Source organism: Cetorhinus maximus, chromosome 2, assembly GCF_964194155.1.
Source record: "Cetorhinus maximus chromosome 2, sCetMax3.hap1.1, whole genome shotgun sequence".
Taxonomy (NCBI): Eukaryota; Metazoa; Chordata; class Chondrichthyes; order Lamniformes; family Cetorhinidae; genus Cetorhinus; species Cetorhinus maximus.
The window spans coordinates 73,979,122-73,999,324 of NC_135880.1; the positions used below are offsets into that span (position 1 = coordinate 73,979,122).

The 20,203-nt window shown below is 42.0% G+C and overlaps 1 protein-coding gene across 1 annotated transcript in view; it reads left to right on the forward strand.

Moving 5' to 3' along the window:
- Positions 1-20,203, forward strand: part of fer (fer (fps/fes related) tyrosine kinase) — a 423,137-nt gene that overhangs the window by 48,584 nt on the left and 354,350 nt on the right. Inside the window, exon 4 of the mRNA XM_078566022.1 lies at positions 9,794-9,893. Within this exon, the coding sequence (XP_078422148.1) occupies positions 9,794-9,893 (100 nt within the window). The remainder of the gene's footprint in view (positions 1-9,793; positions 9,894-20,203) is intronic.

Sequence of the window (20,203 nt, forward strand, 5' to 3'; positions counted from 1 at the left end):
CTTCCGACTAGGCACTTTACAACATTCCGGCCTGAATATTGAGTTCAACAACCTTCGATCATGAACTCTCTCCTCCATCCTCACCCCCTTTCCAATCCCCCCCTTTTTCCAATAATTTATATATAATTTTCTTTTCCCACCTATTTCCATTATTTTTAAATGTATTTCCATCCATTGCTTTATCTCTACCTTTTAGCCTGTTTTGATCCCTTCCCCCCCACCCCCACTCGGGATATCTGTACCTTGCTTGTCCTGCTTTCCACCCTTAATGTCACCTATTAGCACATTTCTTAGCTAATATCACCACTGTCAACACCTCTTTGTCCTTTTGTCTATGACATCTTTTGGCAATCTCCACCTATCACTGGCCCTCTATCCAGCTCAACCTGTCCCGCCCCCCCCACTTCAACCAGCTTATATTTCACCTCTCTTCTATTTTTCCTTAGTTCTGTTGAAGAGTCATATGGACTCGAAATGTTAACCGTCTTCCTCTCTGCAGATGCTGTCAGACCTGCTGAGTTTTTCCAGGTAATTTTATTTTTGTTTGGATTGGCCCTTGCTGTTTTTTATTACTAACGGAAGCATTTTGATGCCATGATCACACTTAACCAAGTGTTCCCCCACACAGACACTTTGTCCAATTGGCCCACTTCATTCCCCAGAAAGAGCAATGCCTCCTTCCTAGTCGGACTGAGAACATACTGCTCAAGGAAATTTTCCTGAACAGGCTTCAGAAATCCCTCCCCCTCTTTCCCTTTACCCAAATATTAATTGAGGTAGTGTTAGAGTAATTAAAGTCCCTGATATCACCCGCCTATAATTTTTGCACATCTATGATTTCCCCTGATGATTTTCCCCTCTATCTACCTCACTATTTGGGGGCCTAGACAATACCCCCCGTCGTGTGATCACACAAACCCTTTTTGCTTCTCAGCGCTTAACAAAATAGATTCTGATCTTGACCCCTGAAGGGCACACTCTATCCAAGCTGCAATGTGTTCCGTAATCAATACTGCTCCCCTAACTCACTTATTTGCCTTCCCTAACTTTAATGCATTCTTTGTATCTGTGAATATTACATGGCTCGTCCTCACCATTTTTTAAGTCATGTTTTCATTAATGCCACAACATCACATTTCTACATGGTATGTGAGTTACAAGCTCACCAACCTTATTCACCAAACTCCCAGTCCTATTGAGGTGCAACACGTCCCTTTTGAATTGGTGCCTTCTGCCCCAGAATAGACCCCAATGCTGCAAGAATCTGAAGTCTTTTCTTCTGCACCACACCTCAAACCATGCAGTTATCTTCCCTGTCTTCCTATTTCTACCTTTGTTGCTGTGTGACAGATGGTAATCCAGAGATTACGATCTTTTAAGTCCTCCGTTTAGCTTCCTCCCAAGTTCCTCAAAGTCTGAGCATAGGACCTCAACACCTGCCCATCTGTTATTGGTATTTATGTGCACCACAACTTCTGACTCACTCTCTTCCCTCTGCAGAATATTCTGTACCCTTTCTGTGATGTCCTTTACCCTGGCACCAAGAAGGTGACACACCATGCAGGACTCACAATGACTGTTGCAGAAATGGCTGTCTGACTCTTATCTATGTAATCTCCTGTAATGCCTGCATTTCAAACACGATGGAGGGTGTCCTCAGTATGAAAAAAGTACTTCGTCTCTACAAAGACTACATGGTTGTCACTTCTAATACTGCAACAGCAATAGGTAGTTTGATGAGGACAAGGTCAAGTAGACTTTTCCCTGGTGTTGGGTCTCTTAGCACTTGCCTTCGGCCTGGTCTGGCAGATATGTCCTTCAGGGCTTGACCAGTTTAGACTGTTGTGGTGCTATCTGGTGCTGGTGGTGATGGGTCTTGAAGCACCACCTGGAGTACATTCTGTGCCCTTGCTGCCCTCACTGCGTCTTTGAAATGGTGTTCAACGTGGAGGAGTACTGATACATTAGCTAAGGAAAGTGGTAGGTGGTAATCAGCAGGAGGTTTCCTTGCCCATGCTTGGCCTGATGCCATGAGACTTCATGGGATTTGGAGTCAACATTGGGGATACCTGGGATAGTTCTTGTGACAGTATATCACTGCGCAGCCATCTCTCCTGGGTCTGCCTTGCTGGTGGGTAAAGGAAATATCCAGGGATGGTGAGTGAGGAGCCTGGGGCATTGGGTGTGAGGTATGGCTATGCGAGTATGACTGTTAGGTTGTTGCTTGCCTCGTCTATGGAACAGCTCTCCTGATTTTGGCACAGATCCCCTGATGTCAATGAGAAGGCCTTTGTGGGGTTGACAGGGCTAGGTGTGCCTGCATCACGTCAGATGTCTGTCACGGCTGGCTGGTCCAGCCTACTTTATTCCTATTAGACTTTTTCACAACTTTTGAATACAATTGAGCTGCTGCTAGGCTATTTTCGAGGGCAGCTATGAGTCAACTGTATTACTGTGGTTCTGGAGTCACATTTGGGCCTAACCAAGTAAGGATGGCAGCTTTCCTTTCCCAAAGGACCTTAATGAGCCACATAGTATTTTTATGACAATTCTGTAGTTTCATTGTTGCCATTACTGAATCTAACTTTTTATTCTTGATTTATTTAATTGTTTGGGTTTAAATTCTCTCCTGCTGCCATGAAATTGGGTCACTGCAGAATTAGTTCGGGCCTCTGATTGTTAATCTGGTCACATTATCACTATGCTACCTTTAATTCGGCTTTTACTGTTGCTATTATTTGCCCTTTCTTTTACATTTTGTAGGGGAGCTAAATCATTATGATCTAACTGTAACACTTTCCCAACCACTGGTAATTTGATACTTCCCAAATTGGACTTTCTGTACTTTGTTTGATTTACTGCAAGTCTGTTGTGAGCTCCATCCTTTGTGAGATATTTATCTTCTAGCTATCTTCATTGTGACCTTTTTTACTCTTTTTCTTTGGCCAGTCATTCAAGCCAAGGATCTTTTTGCCCTTTACTGGTATACCTCAATAACCAGCAAAAATTATTCATGTCGCATGCTATTCTCAGATTTGATCAACTTTGTCTAATAATTAAATTTTTGACTGCATAATCATTATACAATTGGTACTAACAAATAAAGCAAAAATATATTTCCTGTTTCTCTTGGTAAAACCACCTAATCTTTGCACACATGCACTGTTTCACACACTACCCTATGCATATCATTATCAACATGTGTCGCAATAACATTTCGAAAATAATTCAAATACTTGCCTTCTAATTTTAGTATGCCTGGAAGTTGCAGTTTTTAGAATTCTTTTTCTGAGTTTGTGAATGGATATTCTAGTGGTTGATTCACCATTTAAGCTGATGTGGATGGTCACAACCAGGAAGCCGTCTATTTCATCTGTCAACTACCTTGTTTAAGAAGGGAGTGAGGCAAAAGACGGGAAATTACAGGCCAATTAACCTGACCTCGGTCGTTGGTAAGATTTTAGAGTCCATTATTAAGGATGAGATTTCAGAATACTTGGAAGTGCATGGTAAAATCGGGCAAAGTCAGCGTAGTTTCATCGAGGGGAGGTCATGCCTGACAAATCTGTTAGAATTCTTTGAGGAGGTAACGAGTAGGTTAGATAAAGGAGAGCCAATGGATGTTATCTACTTGGACTTCCAGAAGGCCTTTGACAAGGTGCAGCACAGGAGGCTGCTCAGTAAGATAAGAGCCCATGGTGTTAGAGGCAAGATACGAGCATGGATAGAAGATTGGCTGTCTGGCAGGAGGCAGAGAGTGGGGATAAGAGGGTCCTTCTCAGGATGGCGGCTGGTGACTAGTGGAGTTCCGCATGGGTCAGTGTTGGGACCACAACTTTTCACTTTATACATTAATGATCTAGGTGATGGAACTGAGGGCATCCTGGCTAAGTTTGCAGATGATGCAAAGATAGGTGGAGGGACAGGTAGTATTGAGGAGGCGGGGAGGCTGCAGAAGGATTTGAACAGGTTAGGAGAATGGGCAAAGAAGTGGCAGATGGAATACAACGTGGGGAAGTGTGAGGTCATGCACTTTGGTAGGAAGAATAGAGGCATAGACTACTTTCTAAATGGGGAGAGAATTCAGAATTCTGGAGTGCAAAGGGACTTGGGAGTCCTAGTCCAGGATTGTCTTAAGGTTAACTTGCAGGTTGAGTCGGTAGTTAGGAAGGCAAATGCAATGTTGGCATTTATTTCGAGAGAACTAGAATATAAAAGCAGGGATGTGCTGCTGAGGCTTTATAAGGCTCTGGTCAGACCACATTTAGAATATTGTGAGCAATTTTGGGCCCCGTATCTCAGGAAGGATGTTCTGGCCCTGGAGATGGTCCAGAGGAGGTTCACGAGAACGATCCCAGGAATGAAAGGCTTAACATGTGAAGAACGTTTGAGGACTCTGGGTCTATACTCGATGGAGTTTAGAAGGATGAGGGGGGATCTGATTGAAACTTACAGAATATTGAAAGGCCTGGATAGAGTGGACGTGGGGAAGATGTTTCCATTAGTAGGAGAGACTAGGACCCGAGGGCACAGCCTCAGAGTAAAGGGAAGACCTTTTAGAACAGAGTTGAGGAGAATCTTCTTTAGCCAGAGAATGGTGAATCTATGGAATTCATTGCCACAGAAGGCTGTGGAGGCCAGGTCATTGAGTGTATTTAAGACCGAGATAGATAGGCTGTTGATTGGTAAGGGGATCAAAAGTTACGGGGAGAAGGCGGGAGAATGGGGTTGAGAAACTTATCAGCCATGATTGAATGGTGGAGCAGACTTGATGGGCCGAATGGCCTAATTTCTGCTCCTATGTCTTATGGTCACTAAATAGGCTTTGGCTATGTTTGAAGATTCTTCTTGTCATCAAGTCATCTAGAGGTGGCATCTAGGTTTTTTACAGGAATAAAAAATACTGCATACATATTTGGCTGTTGCGATCTTGGAACACTCCATAGGGCTTATGAGTGCAGTCACTGTTGTAATATAAGAAACCTGGTACCCCATGTCAGCACCTCAAGCTTCCGTAAAGAGCAAAGTGGTAATGACCAGATAATCTGTTTTAGGAATGTTGGTTGATGGAAAAAAAAATGACCAGGACACTAGCGATAACTGCTCTGCTCTTCAAAATAGTGGCATCAGATCTTCTGCTTCCACTTGATAGGCTGGTGGGGCCTCCATTTACTGTCTCATCCGAAAGACAGAACCCCTGATGGTGTAGCTGTCTCAATGGTGCATTGGCGATTCAGCCTATATTTTGTGCCTAAAGTCTCAGAAGTGGGACCTGAACCCACAGCCTTTGGGCTAAAGTGCTACCATCACAGCTACGGCTGACAGGGTCAATCTTGTGTGAGAAGAGCTGAGCCACACCAGGGATTGATGCTCTGCTACAGAATAACAAGGCAAGCCCAGACTTTTTGTGTATTGCCTTTCTAGTTTTAACCATTTAATTTCAAATTTATAGTTTACTGTGGTCAATGGGCTGAAGCTTATTCTGTTCTTAAACCTAACCATCACCCCTTGACATTTAATAGCATTACCATCGCTGAATCCCCCACTATCGACATCCTGGGGTTTTCCATTGACCAGAAACTGAACTGAACTAGTCATATAAATACTGTCGCTACAAGAGCAAGTCAGAGTTTAGGAATTCTGTGGCATGTAACTCACCACCTAACTCCCCAAAGCCTGTCCACCATCTACAAGGCACAAATCAGGAGTGTGATGGAATACTCCCCACTTCCCTGGATGAGTGCAGCTCCAACAACACTCAAGAAGCTCAACACTGTTCAGGACAAACCTGCTTGCTTGGCACCCCTCACACAAACATTCACTCCCTCCAACACTGATGAGCAGTGGTAGTAGTGTGTACCATGTACAGGACTCACTGCAGTAAGTCACTAAGCTCCTTAGGCAGCACCTTCCAAACCCACAAACACTACCATCTTGAAGGACAAGGGCAGCATATATATGGGAACACCACCACCTGGAAGTTTCCATCCAAGTCACTTACCATCCTGCCTTGGAAATATATCGTGGCTCCTTCACTGTTGCTGGGTCAAAGTCCTGTAACTCCCTTCCTAACAGCTCTGTGGGTGCACCTACACCACATGGACTGCAGCAGTTCAAGAGGCATCTCACCACCACCTTCTCAAGGGCAATTAGGGATGGGCAATAAATTCTGGCCTCGCATGTGGTGCCCACATCCCATAAATGAATTTTAAACTCAAGCAACCAGTCTCAACTTTTTTCTTTTTTTCCTCTTTTTTTTGGATGTAAAACTTCCCCCTCTTCATTTCAAATTTAATTTTTAAATTAATTGTGGAAGATGGAGATTAGAATAATGACTATGATGGGCCATGTTCAAGCATTCTGGGACTATAGAACTGTATTGAGTGCACGGATGATGCATCTCAATTGTTAATGACCTCTTGGTATTGCATATCTGGTCAGGTTTTATGTTTCTGTATTAGCTAACTTGTCATTTTCTACCAGTTTATTTTTCTCATTGTTAGAAATTGTGGCTGTCGAATGTTGAAGTGGGAAACCCTAGCCAATATTTCCCTGATAGTTTACTTCCAATTTCTACCTTTTTCTTTTTGATCAGTTGGCTGCATTTCTGCATAATCTCCAGTTGTTCTGATGAATCTTGTTTGGGAGAATGCTGAGGAATTATTCAAATATAATTTAAATGGCTTGAATGAGGGGAATGATTGAAGGAATTGCTGGCAAATGCCACCAAATCCCCCATTGTACAAAAAAGTCCCAGAGATTTAGATTCTAATTCCAAGTTGTCAAGGTGAGTGCTAAGTGGGAACTGGACTAGCTCTTGACAGTGACCATTGACAGTCTGAATTGCATCACCGTAGTACATTATGAGCAATGTGAAGGCAAGGTCAGTTGGCTTCTGCCTTTATTTCATTTGGTTTGGCATCAGAATAATGCCGATTGTTAAACATTGCATGAGATTGATCAAGAGTTCATAAAGTTAAATGGATTGAAAGAAGGGCAGGTTGATAGTCTTTGATTCAATCTGCATATGACCCATAAAGATAGATTGAACTCTTTATTTTGCAAGCTAAAACAATTTAAAAAGATAGTCCACAAGGCCTTGGCAAGTCCAAGATTACATAAGGTTTCTAATGGACAGCCTTAAACATTGACAGACAAAAAATGTCCTGTTTTGCATATAAATTAATTCCTCACTGAAACTGCTAAATCTCTGAAAAACTTTCAACTTAATTTCATAACTTCTCTGTACTATTACAGTGGAAGCCCTATTCCAGTAATATCTGCTTTTAGAGCACTGGATAACATCTAACCTAACTTCATGCATCAACTACTTCATTACTGAATGTTGTCTGAATGTACTAAGTGTAGAATGCGTACTTGCGTCAATGAAAAGGAATCTATAGAACTATAGACAACATGGCTGTGATAATTGGCAACATGGTTGTTACTGTACTCAGCCCCATTAATTGTTGCTCTTAGGCAGTGTTCACCAGGTTTTAATTTCTTGGAGTCATCACGTAAGTTCAGAAGCTAATATTTGCCTCTGTCATCTAGCTACTGGTTGTTATGTGGGCTGGAGAGGCATCTGGACTATGTGGTTGTCTCTGATCACTTTTTATCAGCATTTTGGGCTTAATATTTCAATATAGTATGCAGTTTATATATCTTAGGTAATGTAGGCATATGCTAATCCTCTTGCATATTATTAGGGACAGTTTTTTTGATTTGTGCATGTCAACAGTGGCTAAGTTAGCAGCACTTTCACCTTTAAGTCAGGAGGTTATGTGTTTAAGTTCCACTTCAGAAATTTAGCACAAAAATATAGGCTGACATCCCAGTGCAGCACTGAGGGGTTGTTGTACTAGGGGAGATGCCATCTTTCAGATGAGGTTTTAAACCAAGTTTCTAAGTTCCCCATCAGACGAACCTAAAAGATAGTATTTTGGAGAAAAGCAGGGCAATTACCTCTAATGCCCTGGATAATATTTATCCCCCAGTCAACATTACAAAAATGGATAATGTGGTCGTTATTGTATGGCTGTTTGTCTGAGCTTGCTGTGTGCAAATCGCTGTCGTGTTCCCTACATAACAACAGTGACTACATTTCAAAAATGATTAATTGACTCTAAAGGGCTTTGGGATGCCCTGTGGTCATGGAAAATGCTATATAAATGTGAATCTTTCACACCCTCCTTTTGTTTCCACTTTGTTCTGTTTTTCTTATTTTTTCATGGAGAGAAGGTTAAATCCAAACGTTCTTGAATAATAGGAATACAGTTCAGGAAGTTGACAGGCTTGATCAATTGCCTCATTCAAATCATGTTCTGCTGAATCCGATTTGTGAAGGAAATATTTTTTTTCTTAGTATTACTGTGGGATACTGAAGCAGGCTTGTGTGTGTTTGTTTGACTAGCTTAATTAAACTGAAGACAGTCAGATTGCAAAGTTTAAATCATCGAAGAGGTTGTGTGTAAGTAGGCATTTTAAAGTGGAAATGGACAAGCTAACATTTGCATTTTTAGCTAAGTTGAGAGGTTGTTTGAATTTCATTGGGAAATTAGAAGGTGACAAGGAAAATGGTTGCATTTTTCAGGAGTTCATAGGTAAACAAGCAATGGGGATATCATAAACAAAAACAGAATTACCTGGAAAAACTCAGCAAGTCTGGCAGCATCGGCGGAGAAGAAATCAGTTAACGTTTCGAGCCTTCATGGCCCTTCGGCAGAACTGGAGCATAGATTAGAAGAAGGGAGAAATATAAATTGGTTTAAGGTGGGTGGGGGGAAGGGGGGGAAGAGACACATTGAGGGTGTGGTGTGATGATGGGGATATCATGTTTTATTGACACAAAAGAAAAGACAAGATGGAAACATGAAAGATCTTATATTTGGAAGAGTTTGAGTTTCGAAGAAAATTTGAAGTAATGGATTTAAAGAATCAAAAGGGAGAAAGTCTGTTCAAGGAAAGATTGAAAGCTGTATGAGGAGTGGCCATATGAGATCTTGAAGAGTATACTGTGAAGTAGCAGCTTCTAGCCACCCCAGAGAAGTGTTTACTTGTTCCAGAGTGCAAGGTTTTGTTAAAATCCTTGGAGTTCCATTATTGAGTGAAAGGGAGGGAGAAGGGTCTGAAATATCTCCCTGAGAGCAACAGGGGTGCTTGTGGCAATATTACTGGGTGTTTTACAGATTAAGAATCTATTTGGACTGTTGCCTGAAAGGGGTGTGTAGTTGGGAGTCTCGTTAAGTCGAAATGTTATAAAATTAAGTTTAACTGTGTAACTGTAATCATGTGTGTGTAACTTTATCTTTTCTTTTGCTAATAAGTGTTCTAATTTAATCTTTAAAATCTCCAAAGGTGGCAGCGGACTCTTTACTTCTGACTTCAGTGTACATACCTCCTCGTAATAAATACAAATTGCAAAATCGTTGTGATAGCTTGACCAAGTTTCCCTTTGGGATTTGGTCAGCCTGGCAGTTAGCATCTGCCATTTCATAACAGATTGAGAATCCACAGATGACTCGCGTCTTCTAATTTGATGAATTTGAAGATGACAAATCCAGAATAAGCCTTGTTATTTGGAAAATGGGTAAATCCCACAGATTATTACAGTCTTTTTTTGTAGAGACAGTTTGAGGTGAAATATAAAACACTTGTATCAGTACTGTAACAAATGAGGAATTTTTATTTGCGTCAAAGTGGAAGCATTTTGGTTTTCTCAGGATTCCGAGTTTTAGCTGATGCACATAAAATTTTCCAATTTTTCACACAACTTTTTGTTAATTATATTTAGGTAACAAGGACTGAACTTGAAAAGCTAAAGTCTGCCTACAGACAGTTAGCAAAAGAAGCCACCACAGCCAAGGAAAAATATAAAGAAGCCCTTTCAAAAGGTAACTTTTAAAATAGAAAACTGTTGCAGAATTTTATATAAAAATGACTGCTTTTACCATTTTTGATAATTTTTGCATGTTCTTAGGCTAGTTCTGCAATGGAAAATAATCATTTTAAGGGACACCATCTTCATCAAGTGAAGACACAGGCCACAGGGAGTAGATGGCATGGCTTTGAAAACAATTAGCCATACCTCAAATCCAGTGGAATTTTTTTTGAGAAAACCACAAGTGTGGATCAATGTTATCCAGTAGCTTACTTGGAATCTTAAAGGGCATTCAAGTTTAGGAACATAATGGAGCAAACTATTTCAACCCTTGAGCCTGTTCTGTATTTAAGTGAGGTCATAGCTGATCAGTGATCTAACTTCATATATCCATCTTTGCCTGATATTACTTGGATTTTTTTCTAGCCAAAAGGTATTATCTCAGTCTTAAAACTAAAAATTGATGTGACAGCATTTGTTTAACAGTGTTCCAAACTTCTACCACCCTTTGCTTGAGGAAATGATTTCTGATTTCATTCCTGAAACATTTGACTCTAATTGTTGGATCTCTGCTCATATCCCAGTCCTAGACTTTTCAGCTAGTGAAAACAGTTTCTTTCTAACCACACTACCTGTTCCTCTGTATTATTTTGATAACTATGATCAAATCACCTTCTAAATTCCAGGGAACACAACCCTAGTTTGTGTAATCTCCCCCTTGTGGATTTCAGGTATCATTCTGGTAAAGTTACACTGCGCTCCCTACAAAGCCAATATATCCTTCCAGAGGTACGATGTGCAGAACTGCCAACCGTACTCCAAATGTGGTCGAACCACGGCTTTGTATAGCTGAAGCATGACTTCTACCCCCTTGTATTCTAATCCTCCGGATAGCAAGGCCCCCATTTCATTAGCCTTTTTAGTTATTTTCTGTACCTGTTCATGACTTTGTAATGATCTGTGTACTGAGACCCCCAAGTTTCTTTGGACCTCCACTATTTCTAACTTTTCACCATTTAAAAAAATGCCCTGTTCTATTCTGTTAGGTCCAAAATTGGATGGACTCCCTTATGTCCACATTAAAATCCATTTGCCACAGTTTTGCTCATTCACTTAATTCCATATTTCTTTATAAGCAGTGCACTTGGAAGCGTAAAATTACAATGTTGCTCGCTTTGTGTTTTAGCTTCAGCGATTGGCAAAATTGAATGCGTGGCTTTCAATCCTGTCATCTAAGTCGTTAATGAATTAAAATGAATAATTGAGGCCCCAACACAATTCTTGTGGTACACCACTAATTGCATCCTGCCAGTTAAAGCACCTGCCCATTATTTCTGCTCACTGTTTACTTCCGCTCAGCCAATTTCCTAACCAGTTGAATTCCTGAGATTCCACTTTGGCTAACAGTCTTCTGAGGGATTCTATCCCATGCCTTCTGGAAGTCCATATAAGTGCCAATATAGACATCCCCTGTCCACTCCTTTGTTCAAAAAAAAATCAGTTTGATTCGTCAGGCATGACCTCCACTTTACAATTCATGCTGGCTTGCTCTCTGATCAGCTGAAAACTTTCCAAGGTGTTCAGTCATGGTATCTTTAATGATAGACTCCAGTAATTCCCAATAATATGTTCTGCTAACTGGTGTATAGTTTCCTGATTTCCTCCTCTCCATTTTGTTAAATAATGGAGTGACTGGTACAATTTTCCAATCTAATGCAATGGTTCCCGAGTTGAGCGAACTCAGAAGATTAGAGTTAGGGAATTTTTGATGTTGTCTCCTACTTTTTTAAACAAAGGTTTGGAAACCATCTGGTTCTGGGGATTTTTCGCTCTTGGTCATTAATTTCTCCATTACTGTTAGCTTGTTTGCAGTAATTTTGTTCAGTCTCTGTCCCTGATTCAATAATAGTTTCCTTGGGATGCCTGGCCCAGGATTTAAACATGAATCATTATCTTGCCTACCTGACAAGGTGTCCCCTTTATGGATATGATGATGACTTGTTTATCCCACCTATAGAACCGAATTTGATAATACTTGCAAGGGGGAGAGAGTCTCCTGCACTCAGTCAATCACTGAGCTACACTTGTTTGTCTGTACCTGTGCCACAGTCTTGACTGTAATAGAAGGTAAAAAGGGAAAACTAGTATTTCTACCCACTTGAAGTCTAATAATTCCATACATTTGAAGTGGCCTATTTCAAGCTTCTACAGCCATTTGGTGAAAAAGACCGAAATCAACCTTTACTCAGTTTAGATTTATTCACAAAGTGAAACATTGTATAGCTCCTAGCCTTACTCAGCACCCCAGTGTCAATAGGTGTCCCTTTATGTGTGCTCAAATAATGAATGCCATCTACCTGTTTATCCTTACCCTTAATTTATACAATTAACAGGGGAGGCTGTGGCATAGTGGTATTGTCACTGGACTGGTAACTCAGGGACCCAGGATAATGGTGGAATTTGAATTCAATTAAAAACCCATCTGGTTCACTACACCTGGAAATCAGGAAATCTGCCACCCTCACCTGGTTTAGTCTGCAATACTGGACGGACCACCTGGCATCGACCAAGGCACCGGAAATGACAAAGGCAAAAAAAATCTCTAATTAAAAGTCAAGTGTAAAAACCCATCTGGTTCACCAGTGCCCTTTAGGGAAGGAAATCTGATGTGTTTACCTGGTCTGGCCTACCTGTGACTCCAGACCCACAGCAAGTCACTCAGTTGTATCAAACCGCTACAAAGTCACAAAAAAGGAATGAAATCGGACGGAACATCTGGTGTTGACCGAGGCACCGGAAACGACAACGGCAATCTCAGCCCAGCCAACCCTGTAAAGTTCTCCTTCGAACATCTGGGGGCTAGTACCAAAATTGGCAGAGGCGTCTTACAGGCCAGTCAAGCAGCAGCCTGACATAGTCATCATCATGGAATCATACCTTGCAGATAATGTCCCAGACACCACCATCATCATCGGCAGGACAGATCCAGCAGAGTTGGTGGCACAGTCAGAAGGGAGTTGCCCTGTGAGTCCTCAACATCGACTCCAGACCCCATGAAGTCTCATGGCATCAGGTCAAACATAGGCAAAGAAACCTCCTGCTGATTACCCTCCCTCAGCTGATGATTCGGTGCTCCTCCATGTTGAACATCACTTGGAGGAAGCACTTGAGGGTGGCAAGGGCAGAAGAATGTACGCTGGGTGGGGGACTTCAATGTCCATCACCAAGAGTGGCTCGGTCGCGCCACTACTGGCCGAGCTGGACTTAGCTGCTAGACTGGGTCTGCGACGGGTGTTGAGGGAACCAATGAAGAAAAAACATACTTGACCTCATCCTCATCACCCTGCCTGCCGCAGATGCATCTGTTCATGACAGTGTCGGTAGGAGTGACCACCACACAGTCGTTGTGGAGATGAAGTCCTGCCTTCACATTGAGGATACCCTCCAACGTGTTGTGTGGCACTACCACCGTGCTAAATGGGCTAGATTTCCAGCAGATCTCGCAAGTCAAGACTGGGCATCCATGAGGTGCCGTAGGCCACCAGCAGCAGCAGAATTGTACTCGAATGCAATCTGTAACATCATGGCCTAGCATATACCCCACTCTACCATTACCATCAAGCCAGGGGATCAACCGTGGTTCAATGAAGAGTGCAGGAGGGCATGCCTGGAGCAGTGCCAGGCATACCTAAAAATGATGTGTCAAACTGGTGAAGCTATAACACAGGATTATTTGTGCACCAAACAGCATGAGCAGCATGTGATCGACACAGCTAAGCAATCCCACAACCAGCGGATCAGATCTGAGCTCTGCAGTCCTGTCACATCCAGTCTTGAATGGTGGTGGACAATTAAACAACTCACTGGAGGAGTAGGCTCCACAAATATCCCCATCCTCAATGATGGAGGAACTCAGCATTTCAGTGCACAAGATGAGGCTGAAGCATTTACAACAATCTTCAGCCAGAAGTGCTGAGTGGATAATCTGCACCTCCTCTGGAGGCCCTCAGGATCACAGATGCCAGCCTTCAGCCAATTCAATTCACTCCACGTGATATCAAGAAACGGCTGAAGGCACTGAATAGTGCAAAGGCTATGGGCCCTGACAATATTCCGGCAATAGTACTGAAGACTTGTGCTCCAGAACTTGCAGTGCCCCTAGTCAAGCTGTTGCAGTACAGCTACGACACTGGCATCTACCCGGCTATGTGGAAAATTGTCTCGGTATGTCTTGTACACACACAGCAGGACAAACCCAACCCGGCAATTACCGCCCCATCGGTCTACTTTTGATCATCAGTAAAATAATGGAAGGGGTCAACAACAGTACTATCAAGCAGCACTTGCTTAGCAATAACTTGCTCACGGGTGCCTAGTTTGGGTTCCGCCAGGGCCACTCAGCTCCTGACCTCATTACAGCCTTGGTTCAAACATGGACAAAAGAACTCAACTCCAGAGATGAGGTGAGAGTGACTGCCCTTGATCTTAAGGAGCCCGAGCAAAACTGGAGTTAATAGGAATTAGGGGCAAAACTCTCCACTGGTTGGAGTCATATCAAGCACAAAGCAAAATGGTTGTGGTTGTTGGAGGTCAGTCATCCCAGTTCCAGGACGTCACCACATTCAGTGGCATTAACATTGTAGAATCCTGCAATATTGACACCCTGGGGGTTACCATTGACCAGAAACTGAACTGGACTAGCTATATAAGCAGTGTCTACAACAGCAAGTCAGAGGCTTGGAAACCTGTGGTGAGTAACTTGCCTCCTGACTCCCCAGAGTCTGTCCACCATCTGCAAGGCACAAGTCGGGAGTGTGATGGAATACTCTCCACTTGCCTGGTGCAGTGCAGCTCCAACAACACTCAAGAAGCTTGATACCATGCAGGACAAAGCAACCTGCTTGATTGGTACCCCTTCTACAAACATTCACACCCTCTACCACTGATGAGCAGTGGCAGCAGTGTGTACCATTTGACAAGATGCACTGAAGTAACTCACCAAGCTCCTTTAGACAGCACCTTCCAAATCCATGACTGCTACCATCTAGAAGGACAAGGGCAGCAGATGCATGGGAACACTGCCTCCTGGAAGTTCCCCTCCAAGCCACTCAACATCCTGATTTGGAAATATATCACCACTCCTTCAGTGTCGCCGGGTCAAAATCCTGGAACCCTCCTCCTGAGCAGCACTGTGGGTGTACCTACACCACATGGACTGCAGCAGTTCAAGGAGGCAGCTCACCACCAGCTAAAGGGCAACGAGGGATGGGTAATAAATGCTGGCCTAGCCAGCGATGCTTACATCCTGTAAAAATTAATTTTAAAAATAATTTACATTTCACGATAGATCATAAAAAGCACTACAATTTTCCAGTCCCTCATGCTACAGTAACTTTGCCACTTTGCACTGTAATATGTACGTGATTCCTCTTCTCAAAAGATTTTCGGACGTTTTTGTCTTAACCCACTATCCTCCATGTTTCTGCTAGGATTCTGACCCGTCCCAATGGCGTCGTTCCTTATTCCGGTACTAGTGCCAGTGAAATGGAACCCCTTTTTCCAAGACCACTTCTTCAGCCATGCTCACCTCCCTAACCTGTTTTATCCTGTGCCAATTTGAACTTGGCTTGGGTAATTATCCAGAGATTATAACCCTTGAGATTCTGTCTTTAAATTTAGTTCTTAGATCCTAGTTCTCTTGAACCAGGACCTCTTGTCTAATCTTTCTTATGTTGTTGGTCCAAACCGGGTCTGCAACAGCATGAGCCACTGCTCCCTGTCCAGTATCCTTCGAAGCCAGCTTGAGATGCCTACCTGGTGCCAGAGTGAAGGACAACAAATCATGCAGGTATCTGGATCCTGCTTACAAAGAATGCTATCTGTCCCCCTCTTTATTGAATTCCCCCAAAACTACCATATTCGGCTTCCTTTCCTCCACCTCCCTCTCCTTCCTTTGGACAGCCATCTGCTCCAAAATGCCATGTTCTGGATTCTGGCTGTCATTTTGACTGTCTTTAACCTTAACCTCGCAGGTTGCAAGTACATTGAACCTGTTGGTTAGGATCAGTTTCTGTGGTTCCACTTTTTCTACCTCACCTGGGTGGTTCTTACTCTGTACACAATCAGTCACACGTGTACGATCAGGTGTGATGAAGCCTGAAACAAACTGCCAGATACTGCTCTCCTTCACACATGTACCCAAGGTCTCCAACTCATTCTCCAGATCAATGCCTATGAGCTGGAGAGATTGGAGACAAAGACATTGACTGTGGATTTGTCCAATAGGGATAGTCTTGCTGTCCACAAACTTCCATGTACTGTATTTCCGATAGGCAATCTGCTCTGTCATGTCTTGGTCTAAGTTATTTTGTTATTTACATTTAGTTTGTTTGCACTAATTAGTCAACAAATATTTTAAGTACTTTATGCTTCAGCTTTCAGTATTAATAATTGGAGGTTTATAAGAGAACAAAGCAACTCCTCCTCCTCCCACCTGTACACCAAATTTCTGACTTTAACAGTCTCTTAACAATGCACTCAGTTCTCCCTTTTTGAAGGCAAAAGCTGATAAAATTAATCATATTAGCTAACTGAATTGAAAGCAGGCTTGTCAATGTAAAGCAAGAGCAGCTAATAAATAGAAAAGATGCAGTGGTCTAGTGTGATTACTGTTCAATTGATTCATAAAGGCTGTGGGATTTACTACTTCTGTCATGTGTGTTACAAATGGTACAATGTCAATCCTGATGTCAGACCTATTTGCATTTATCACGATTATGAATTCTAAGTATCTTTTCCTTGCACACTGAAAATGGCCAACTCATTGCAATTGGCAGAATTCCTGACCAAGCAACAACACTCTCATTAACTTAATTTTTGTGATTAATTAACACTGGGTCTTTGTGGCTGCAACTCAACAGAAATAATAGATTGCGCATAACAAGGTATAACACTCCATCATTAGTAAACTATATGCTAATGTTTCGTATTAGCAAAATAACTATGGTACATTAGTAATGATAAGTTTGAAGACTAATTCAGACTGTGAGCAGGAGCGAATGTAATACAGCTTTATGAATTTTTGTAGGATTTGATTCAATAGGATTTGATTCAGTTAAACATTGTCATAACCTAAGATGTTAGAATTTGCAACAGGAAATACAATGAATTATTGAAGTTGGAAAGAATTATGGTTGTGCATTTTCACTAGACTACAATCACTGTAGAATTTGAGAATGGACTTGTGGAATTCTAGAGTGCTGCTTGGAGGTGTTCACTTCTATGTTGATTATTTTAACCCTGTATAATTCAGTGGTACAACCAAATTTAAAATATGCTTAATTTTAGCTAAACCTTGACTGGAACAATGAATTGGAGATGGATCAGTATAAAGTCAAGGTGATTCTGGACCTTGTGAATCCTGTTATTGAGAAACTGACAGAAGTAAATTTGTTTTGTTTAAGAATACAGGTTCATGTGGCTGTCAAGTATGGATGCTGTTGGTGTAAACGTGTATTTATCCTGATAGTGGTTATCAAAGTATAAGACAAGTACGAAATTATAAAGCCCCAGGCCAAAGACAGATTTAAAGTAATTTGTATCTTCACTTAAGGGTGGATATTTTGATTGAGGCTTATTAGAATGGAACAGTTGTTGGTTGATATTTATTTGTTTAATTTGTAAAGAACCTGGCTGAATAATTTTTCTAAGAATGGAGCTAAGGATTATAAAGGTAAATTAAAGTAATTAAACATTTGATGGAATGTTATACTCATACACTGAAAATATTAACAAGCCATGTATGGATCATAAATATTTTGGACTGGTGCCGATTCATCCTGAAAAAAGAGGGATTCCACAGAAATTTCTTCAAGTAAATTTCAGAAGCAACCAATTTACAGGAGTCGGGTTAGAATCTTCTGCCAAGTGGTCAACAGCTGGTCAATGGTTGAGTGATGGATAAGAATATAAGAACATAACAAGTAAGATCAGGATTAAGCCATTCAGCCCTTCGAGCTTGCTCTGCTGTTCAATGGGATCATGGCTGATGTTTGACTCGAAGGTCATTTTCCTGCACTATACCTATATCCTTTGATGTTTTTAATATGTAGAAATCTATCAATCTCTATCTTGAACATACTCAATGACTGAGCCTCCACAGCTGTCTGGGGCAGAAAATTCCAAAGATTCACCACCCTCTGAGTGAAGAAATTCCTCCTAATCTCAGCCCTAAATGGCCTGCCCCTTATTCTGAGACTCTGTCCCCTGCTTTTCTAGACCCCCCCCACCCCAGCCAGGGGCAGCGTCTTTCCTGCTTCTGCCCTGTCAAGCCCTGTAACAAGTTTGTATGTTTGAATGAGATTAATTTATTCTTCTTAACTCCAGAGAATAAAGGCCCAGTCTGTTAATCTCTCCTCATCGGTCAGCCCCTCCATCCCAATAATTAGTTTGGTGAACTTTATTGCACCCCCCTTTATGGCAAGTACATCTTTCCTTGGGTATGCAGACCAAAACTGCACACAATACCCAAGGTGTGGTCTCACCAAGGCTCTATATAATTGCAGCAAGGCGCCTTTACTCCTATACTCAAATCCTCTTGTAATAACTGCCAACATATCATTTGCTGCTTTAATTGCTTGCTGTACCTGCATGTTAGCTTTCAGTAACTCATGAACAAGGGCACTCAAGCCCCTTTGAAGTTCAACACTTCCTAGCCGCTCACCATTTAAGAAGTACTCTGTTTTTCTTACCAAAGTGGAAAACCTCACATTTCCCCACATTGTATTCTATTTGCCAATTTTTTTGCCCACTCACTTAACGTCTCCAAATCCTTATGAAGCATCTTTGCATCTTCCTCAAAACTCTCATTTCCACCTAGTTTGTGTCATCTGTCAACTTGGAAATATTACATTTAATCCCCACACCCAAATTATTGATATAGATTGTACTTCCATCCCAATGAAGGACGGAAGTCCAACTCTGCCCTCATTAGTCTGCCCCGCAGCTCTTTATGGCTGCTGGGCATGTCAGTGTGGAGCATGTCGGCTCCATGTGAACATTGTTTCCAGGGCGACGGGGCATGCCATCTGCCCACCCGCCCTCCCCTGTACTATTCTGCCCATTTATTACTGTTGCTACATCACCACCCATTATAAATGGCTCAATAAAGAAATAAAGACACCTGTTGAACTTGGAAGTTCTTGAGAACTATACAGTATATGCAACTAGCCAAAGAAGGATTCTTTCTGATATTACCCAAGTTTACATTACGACTGGTTGACCAAGTTATGTCGTTAATGGGATTGGTTATCAGAAATAGTGTGGTGGGGGTTAAGGATGCTGTTAGCTCCAAAAGAGTTTACAAAGGAAATGTTTTACACCTGATTCTTTATCGCTAAGATTATTTCACAAACGATTACTGTCTTAAACCGGACAATGTTTTGTGAAGGAAAATCCCTTCTAATCCCCTTAGAGTTGAAACAGTTCTGTTAACATGTAACCAACAGACAGTGGCAAACCCTTCTGACAGGTAGCTGCACAAAAACCCTTGTGTGTTGTAGCCGAATTAGAATTTTAAAAATATAGATAGGATTGTTTTAGACTTGAATGGAGGAGGGTTGATCAGTAAATTCGCGGATGACACGAAAATTGGTGGGCTGGCAATTAGTGAGGAGGACAGCATTAGATTACAGGAGGATATAGACAGGTTGGTCAGATGGGCTGTTCAGTGGTAAATGGAATTTAATTTGCATAAATGTGAGGTGATGCACTTGGGCAGGACAAACAAGGCACGGGAATACACGATGAATGGTAGGACCCTGGGAAGTATCGAGGATCAGAGGGACCTTGGTGCGCATGTCCATTGGTCCCTTAAGGTAGCAGGGCAGTTTGATAAGGTGGTTAAGAAGGCATTTGGGTTACTTGCCTTTATCAGCCGAGGCATAGAATATAAGAGCAGGTAGGCCGTGCTGGAACGGTATAAAACGCTTGTTAGGCCACAGCTAGAGTATTGCATTCAGTTCTGGAATCCACGTTATAGCAAGGATGTGATTGCACTGGAGAGAGTGCAGAGGAGATTTACCAGGATGTTGCCTGGGCTGGAGAGTTTTAGTTATGAGGAGAGATTGGGTAGACTGGGGTTATTTTCCCTGGAGCAGAGGAGATTGAGGGGAGACATGATTGAGGTGTATAAAATTATGAGGTGCATAGATAGGGTCGACAGGAAGGAACTTTTCCCCTTGGTGGAGGGATCAATAACCAGGGGGCATAGATTTAAGGTAAGGGGCAGGAAGTTTAGAGGGGATGTGAGGAAGAGTTTTTTCA